The sequence below is a fragment of the Mus caroli genome, chromosome 15, assembly GCF_900094665.2.
Source record: "Mus caroli chromosome 15, CAROLI_EIJ_v1.1, whole genome shotgun sequence".
NCBI lineage: Eukaryota > Metazoa > Chordata > Mammalia > Rodentia > Muridae > Mus > Mus caroli.
This window is the reverse complement of record NC_034584.1, coordinates 49,695,117-49,703,406: the sequence shown is the minus strand read 5'-3', so window position 1 is coordinate 49,703,406 and position 8,290 is coordinate 49,695,117. Positions and strand designations below refer to the sequence as shown.

Here is an 8,290-nt window from a genome sequence, read left to right as displayed (position 1 = left end):
AAAAAAAAAAAAAAAAGAAAGTTTCCTGAAATAAGTACCTATGAAATAGTCATAGCCACTCAAGAGAATAATATTTCAATTAGCATGGCTTACTAATTATTTATAATTTGTGTGTGAAAGTGAGCGCGTGCATATGCCACAGCACATATGGAGATCAGGGGGCAACCTCACGTGGTGATCCTTAACTTTCACCTTGGTTTGAGACAGGGTTTCTGGGTCCTGGGGTGTGTGCTGTGTGTGCTTTTCTGCTGTCACATGGTCTCTGTGCACCTCCCATCTGCATCTGGCTTTTCTACAGCTCCCAGGATCCAAACTCACATCCTCGTTCTTACACAGCAAGCACTTCACTCACCAATTCACTTCCTCAGCCTCCTTACTATTTCTTTATTGTTCCTCGATTGATTTTTAAAGAAAGAAATCCTGGGGCTGGAGAGATGGCTCAGCAGTTAAGAACCCTGGCTGTTCTTCCAGAGGACCTGGGTTCAATTTCAGCACCCACGTGACCATCTTTTAATTCCATGTCCAGGGCATGTTACACCCTCTCTTACCTCTGGGGGCATCAGGCACATGTGTGGCACATAGACATACATGCAGGCTAAATACCCATGCAAAAATAATTAATAATAAAATTTTAAAAAGAAATATCTCTTTAAGGCTGAAGAGATATTTCAGCAGTTAATAGCACTTACTGCTCTTATGGTAAGATCCCAGTACCCACATGGCCCCTGACAACTGCCTATAACACCAGTTCCAGGGAGTACTTCTATCTTCTGCAGGCTCTTGCACACACATGGTTCGCATAAACACACGTAAAAATAAAAGATCTGTAAAAAAAGATATCCGTTTACTAGTGCTTTTATTCAGTGTGTGTCTGTGTGTGAGTGTGTGGTGCCCATGCATATGGGTATGGAGGTCAGAGAACAACTTCTGCTTTATGGAGTCAAGGAGTCAGTTCCACTTTCTGGGTCCCTGGGAACAAACTTAGGTTATCAATCTTGGGTAAAAGCAGTTACGCACGGAGCCATTTCACTGGTCCGACTATTATTTAATTTTTAAGAACTAATAAACATAGTATACAGAAGCAAACTATAATTTATTAGAATCATTATGTGGTTGTAAAAGCATGGTCATCCTAAGAGCATGTTTCTCCTTTTAACAGCTACCCAGGCGGCTTTAGACAAGTAACAGCTGCGCAACTTCACCGGAAAGACCCCGTGGCGGTAAGCGTCTTGCGTGTCTCGGTTATCCGGGCAAGACTGATTCAGACTGTGTTTATCATGTCCCCTCTAATGTAGGCACCATTCAGGGCGATACATGCTTCATTGTATTATACCAAGTTTCTGGAGGTTTTTGTTTGTTTGGTAGGTTGCTTTTTTGAGACAAGATTTCTCTGTGTAGCTCTGGCTGTTCAAGAACTCATTCTGTAGACAAGGCTGGCTTCAAACTCACAGATATCTAAATGCTGATATTAAAGGTGTGCCTCCCCTTCCACCTGGCTACACAAAGTTTTATTAATGTCATGTTCATTGCCATTCAATTCTATTTCCTAATTACTATCATTAGTTACAGCAACCCAGATTTTAGATAGTTTTTTTGTTTTTGTATGTATGTTTGTTTGTTTGTTTGTTTTTGGCCAAATCTGTCATTGCATATAATGAGCTTGCTCCAAATACCTTGGAGAAAGAAAGAGGGATATAGTATATTTACTTAGTGTATTTTAATCTTACCAACTTGTTTGCCTGATTTATTATCTGATAAAAGGTTTATTTGATAATAAAATCTGATTTGTTCATTTCTATATAGCTCTGTCAGTTGGGGGATTGTATATTTTGAAGGTTCGGTGTTAGGTGAATTTAAGTTTAGTAATAATCTTACAGAACAGATAGATCAAGGTCAGTGTGTTTGGCCTTCATCTCCAGCAACGCTTCTTACTTTGAGGTCTACTGCTCTCCAAATTTGAACATAGGGCATCAGTCTTTTGATTTGCATTTATCTGGACTATAACTTTCTATAGTTTAAACTAACCCTTCTGATGTCCACTATCCCTCCCAACACGTCCCGGAGGAGAAAACAGACCCCAGAAAGAAGACAGGGGAACAATGGATTGTAACCAAAGAAAAAATACACACACCAACAAAAACCAAAACCAACAAAAGTCAAATGATATGAAGATAAGTAACAGGAGTGTTGAATTGGAAGGGGTAAGACATCTTGAAAAGGCATGTTTGTTAAGGATTAAACCCAGTGTCTAGGTCGTGCTAGGCAACGACCTACCACTGAACTGCATTTCTAGCCCTACGAGATAGTTTAAGGAACAATCAATAGCTTGATTATTAATTTAATAAATAAATATTTGTTACTATTGAAGTATATGACGTAGCAAACACAGTATTAATAATAATATTAGGAGTGTAGCTCTTCACAGTTGATGGCTTCTGGCAGGGGCATGGGGAAGAATTCAACTGTCTTTAAGGGGCTTTCCACTGGGTGTTTGGCCATGCTCCAGTGAGTATGTGGACAACACAAATTGGAGTTCTATGTTTTTTCTTTTCTAAGGGACAGGGCATGAAGATGCAGGGGAGGACCTGGGAGAAGTCAGAAGCAAGTGTGTTTGAGGCACATTGTATCAAATTCCCAAATAACCAATGAAAATATGTTGGGAAAATAATCATAATGAATATTATTATTGTTTATTATCACTTGAATGACATACTTAGCAAAGTTTGGTAAAAACCAGTCTACTTGCTGGTATCTTACTACTTAACTCTCCTTCGTGGCTGTCATTAAACCTAGTCGTTGAACTACACTTACAGCCTTTCCCTTTTGGTAACTGTTAGCTTTTTTCTTAAATGCACGTATAAGTGAATAAGGAATCACTTCAAAATCACTCCTTATTTAAAAAAAAAAAAACTTGGAGGGAGATAAGTGCATTGGTTGTCCTGATGCAGCCATTTGTTTAGTGCTCCCCCGAGCTTCCTTGGTGAAATGCAGGAAAGGACGTTCGGTTGTGCTTAGACTGGGTGCATTTAGAAGTTCCACAGTTGCCGTCTGAATCATTCGCGCAGACGTTACTTCTCAGGAAAAAGTTAACACTCTGTTTCATAGGTAGTGTGTTTTTACACTATTACAGGTCCCTGTATTGTGCTCAACTTATTTGCTATGGCTTGAGGCTGGATGGATAATGCTCTCTAATACAACTGTTGCAACAAATTAGAATTTTAATTATAAATATTTTAAAAGTCTGAGAAGTTAGTTTCTGTTTCATGTGGGTAGGTTAACTGTACACTAGGAAGCAGTACAATTCAACCTTAATATTGATACAATAAGGTTTGTTAAAAGTATTTTAAATTTTTCTTACTTTTTAAGTTACCGTGCAACAAATGGGTTTAACTATGGCAATTTATACACATGTGTCGTTATACTTTGTTCTAATTTTAGTTTTGATGAACAAAAATTGAAAGAAAATACAAAATGTTTAGTAAGGGCTTCTAAAATATTCCATTTAAACCTATTTGCATTATTATCTCATTGAAAGATCTCAATTTGCTAACATTTTATTTATCAATTTTTGTTCTGTGATGAGTGTTTTACCCGCATATATGTCTGTGCACCATGTGCGTGCAGTGCCACAAAGGTGTGACATCGTTGTGACTTATGGGGCGAAGTGTATTTCGCATGTGATTGCACACACTGTGTTTCTCTTCCTGGCAGTAATACTGTTTAGTTTGAATTCCAGTACAGCATTTGATAGATAGATGGAATTAGGTCACTCTATCTGCACTCAGTTTTCTCTGCTGCTAGCTGCGACTGGTTCCAGTACTTGCTTCACAGCATCATCCATACATTGTTAAAATGTGACGCACTGACTACCATGCAAGTAGTGAATTGTTGGTGGATATTCACTGTGACCACTGCTGCCAACTTGTGTCTTACTGTCAGTGTCACCACACTCAGATTGGTTTGTGAAGTTAAAGCTCACTGTCTTTCTCCTGAAGGAGACAGGATGCAGGTCCCATGGGTTCTTGTATAAGCTTAGAGACTGACTTAGGTTGAAACTGAGCACATACAAGGTGCTCCCGCGTCCCTTCCGTCTGCTCTTTTACTCCATAAACAATAACCAAGTGGCCCTCTAGGAAACAGCAGTGTAGAAAAGTAACAGAAGTCCCTTTCTGGTGCTCCCTTGGAGTGTCTCCTTCCCAGTTCACACAGACTCTTAGCCACGCCCTTGCACAACTATTTCTAATCGTGTCTGCTTTCAGTCTCGCCTGAGTCCCACCTTGTTTTAAGCCCTCCATGTATCTGTTTTTCAGATTGTGAAATTGGCTATTTATGGCATGCTGCCCAAAAACCTGCACAGAAGGACAATGATGCAAAGGCTGCATCTTTTTCCAGACGAGGTAAGTCGGCAGCTGAGGGCAGTGCTTCTCCTTGGTGCGCAAGGAAGCCCTACTTCCTGCTTCCAAACAGTTGATGGAGGCTTGTTGTCAATAGTTGTATCTCAGCTTCCAACATATTTGTTGCGTGTTAAAGAACACAGTGTACACACTGGTAATCATTCCTCCATTAAACCGATAAGTGACATATCATTGCGCTAACAGTCAAAAAGATCTACAAGTTCTGTTTGCCTGTCAGTCACTGCTTTCTTTTTAATGGGAACTATTATGGGTACCCTGTGAAAGAGGAGTCCTCAATGATGGTTTCATTACCTGTGAAAAAAATAATAGTAATTTTGTTTCATTTTATGTACTAAATAGAAGCTCTGCTTGGATCATGGATCAATAACCCTGGTTGCAAATTCTTGCCCATGACTTAACAAGGAGTTTTTTAAGTGAGGACTTAGGCAAGCTATGTCACTAGCTGCATGGCGAAGCTAAATTCTGAGAAGGAAAAGTAGCATTCAGGAAGCAGTAGCCCTGGATACAGCAACTGGTGCACACACTTGGCCAGATGTAAGAGTGTGAGGATGGGCAAAACAGCTCCTCTTTATAGCAGACAAAAAGGAATAAATTCATTACTACTTTTTAAAAATTAGATTACCAAAGTGGCACATATCTGTAACACGTTCTTGGAAAGCTGAGGTAGGATAATCACAAGTTCAAAGCCAACCTGGGCTGTCTAGAATATTTTTATGGCCAACCTGGGTCGAGCCTTGTCTCCAGAAAATAAGGAGCAGTAAACAGAAAGGAGGAAGAGCAGGAGGAAGGACGACTACAGAGAGCATCGCTGCTCCACTGAACTTCTCAGGATTTATACAGTGTGCTTTAAGGATTATAGTGTTTTCTTGTTCCTTTTGGTAGTTTTTAATACTGTTTATTATTTACTAATAAATATATTTTAAGATTTCTAAGGCCTTGCTATGTTTAATGTAGGATATTCCGGAAGATATTGTTAAGAATTTAGTGGAAGAGCTTCCTCAGCCACGGAGAGTGCCTAAACGGCTGGACGAGTACACCCAAGAAGAAATAGAGGCCTTCCCCAGAGTGTGGACTCCGTAAGTGTGCATTCTCTTGGGTCTTTCCGCTCTTCTGTTTGCAAACTGAGCTCTGAGAACTGTGAGACCCTTAAAGGTGGCAGGAGCAAACAGTGTCAGGTCCCCTTTGCAACTCAGCAGCTCTTAACCTCAGACTCCAAAGGTCTGTAAGCCTTGTGACCGTGTGAGGTGACGGTGGGGTGACTGTTGTAGTGGTAACTCCACTGTCATCATCCTAAAGGGGGAGTCTGCATTTTCAGATGGCTTCCTAAGACAGTGTCACCTAATGAAACTCCATTGACTGGGGAATTTTAGTTTTGATCCAAGAAGAAAAAAACAAAATGTTTTTCTCTTCTTCCACACAAATTCCCTGTACCTTATGTCCATTATGACAAGCCATCTCTTGTCTGATTGTCTCCAGGCTCCTTAGACTTGGAAATACAGAGGATGTGGCATGTAACTTCATTCTCTTGGGCAGTGCCTCTTGTAGTCCTTATCTGGCTTGGGCTCTAACGTGGATAGTTCTTTCACACTGTGTCTCCTAGCATGGGTTGGGTATGTTTTTGTCTCTGTAGTGTCTTGTGTTGCTCACAAGATTTCACAGCTCGCAGTAAGACTGTGTCCTTGTCTTGCTTAGTACTAAGCACAGCACCCAGCACACTGCTTGAGCACTCGACATGCTCTCACCAAGTGAATTCACAAAGATACAGAATGTTCCTCATCAGCTTTTATAAGTGAAGTTCAAACGCTCTTAGGAGAAAAAGAAACAAAACATATTTCAGTTTTTATAGCCATTTTTCACTACCCAGAATAATTTAATTTATATCTTATTATTATTATTTGTCTCCCTATATTAATAACTAAATATAGCAAGAGGTAAGAAAGCATTTACGATACTTTACATGTAATTACAGGTTCTTACCCTCTAAGGAACTAATAAGTTAGTATAGTTTGATCCCATTTTTTATAAGTTGGAAAGTATCAGCAGAGAAGTGAAGTAGTCACTAAGTTGGTGTACTAAGTGTGACTAAGGATTGAGCAGAGGGTAACTAGCTCCTAGGTCATCCTCCCGACTGGAGCACTGGAGCACTTTGTGCATCTTCGGTGAGCCGAGCTGTCCGTGTGTCAGCTACTGCTGCCACAATGTACGTACTGAACAGCCATTCGTCTGAGCAGCCCCACTCCTGGAGAAAGGACTTGCCACGTGCTCTCAGGGCTGGGTGAGAGTTCCCAAAAAATGAAGAGATGAATCCTTCCCTTACCAACTTCCACACTCAGGGTCAGACCTTACCTCTATATGGCCTAGGTGTAGACCCTTCACTCAGCCTGGCTTCTCATCTGGCCTCACACAGGATTAGCGTGACTGTTTGTACAGCGTGTTTACATACAAGTATCTAAGTAGGAAGAACGCTGTGCCCAAATGTTCAGTTTTAATAAATTACATCTAAAAATGCAAATAGTCTTTGAAGTTCCATCAAGTGGCCTTCCTGTAACAACATCCCATAAATATATTCCATATCTAATATTCTCATAGAATCATTGTCAGAAATAAGCTTATATTCATGACCAGCAGAATCGTGATAGCATTTTTTAACCAGATCTACCAGGGATGCAATTAAATCAAATATATCACCAACCACATTTTATGAACTTGAAGTTCTAATAATAGTCTAAAGAGTTTACCCAAAGCAGTGTGGAAATACACTCACATTCAAAATTAAGTCTATTTAATGTTATTAAATCAAGCAATGCCGGTCACAACTGCTTCTTTTTATAACTGACTTTCTCTGTCTCCACTGTATAAATACAGAATGGGCTTCTCTGCAGTTATTTCTAAGGACTCTCAGTGGAGCCTCGAGCTGCTTGCCTTAGTTGCATTCCTACTGTGGGGATGGATTTTCCTGCTCTTTCACTTTGTATTCCCTGTAGCAGGAATACACATTAGACGGCAGGCTTTTCTTTATGGCTCATTAAAGTCTTTCCCCCTAAGTAGTTAGGCCACATATGTTAACTTCTGTTGCCAAAAGAGTAAATGGATATACATGTATTTAAACTTCATTGTGGTAGAGTTATAGTAATCATTTAACATAAATCACTCAAAATGTCATTTTCTCTGCATGCTAGAGCTGATATCAGGTCCAGTTAGTTTTTAGTGCATGAAACGCATGTGCCCAGGAAAAGCTTCCTAGCCGGCACGGCCGGCTCCAGCCGCTGTAGCACTGGGCTGCTCTGCCATCACTGTTACTGATGAGTAGACTTTACTCTGATGGAACTTTAAGTTTTAGTAACCACAAGGGATTGCCTCGCTGGCCTGTGCCATTCAAGTTTAGCACTTCAAGTTCTAGTGCATTTCTGTATACTTTAAATGTAGAATTAAAATATCTCAAATACCATTCAATTCAATACACTGAAAGTGGAATTTCTTACTATTGAATTCTCCTCTATGAGAAGAAGATCTCTCCTTTCGGAGGAAGAACTTACCTGAAATAGCTTTTATTCCACCAAAAATAGATGATTCAAGAATATAGTCTCCCTTTGGAATGTAATCATTAGAAATTATTCAGGATCCACCTGATGGTGAATCTGCAGATATGATGGAAACACGTGTGCCTAGACCACACCAGGCGTGAAGATACTGCATATACTAGCAGCAATAATTGTCAACCTAAATATTAAGCTAACTGGTGATTACTAAGTCTGATTTCATTTCATTCAAAACTACTACTCTTGCCGGGCGTGGTGGCGCACGCCTTTAATCCCAGCACTCGGGAGGCAGAGGCAGGCGGATTTCTGAGTTCGAGGCCAGCCTGGTCTACAGAG

The 8,290-nt window shown here is 40.2% G+C and overlaps 1 protein-coding gene across 1 annotated transcript in view; it reads left to right on the top strand.

Annotated features, from left to right (window-relative positions):
* The window catches only part of Mrpl13 (mitochondrial ribosomal protein L13), a 23,756-nt gene that overhangs the window by 13,126 nt on the left and 2,340 nt on the right, over positions 1 to 8,290 (top strand). Inside the window, exons 4-6 of the mRNA XM_021183878.2 lie at positions 1,160 to 1,220; positions 4,311 to 4,397; positions 5,370 to 5,491. Of these exons, the coding sequence (XP_021039537.1) occupies positions 1,160 to 1,220; positions 4,311 to 4,397; positions 5,370 to 5,491 (270 nt within the window). The remainder of the gene's footprint in view (positions 1 to 1,159; positions 1,221 to 4,310; positions 4,398 to 5,369; positions 5,492 to 8,290) is intronic.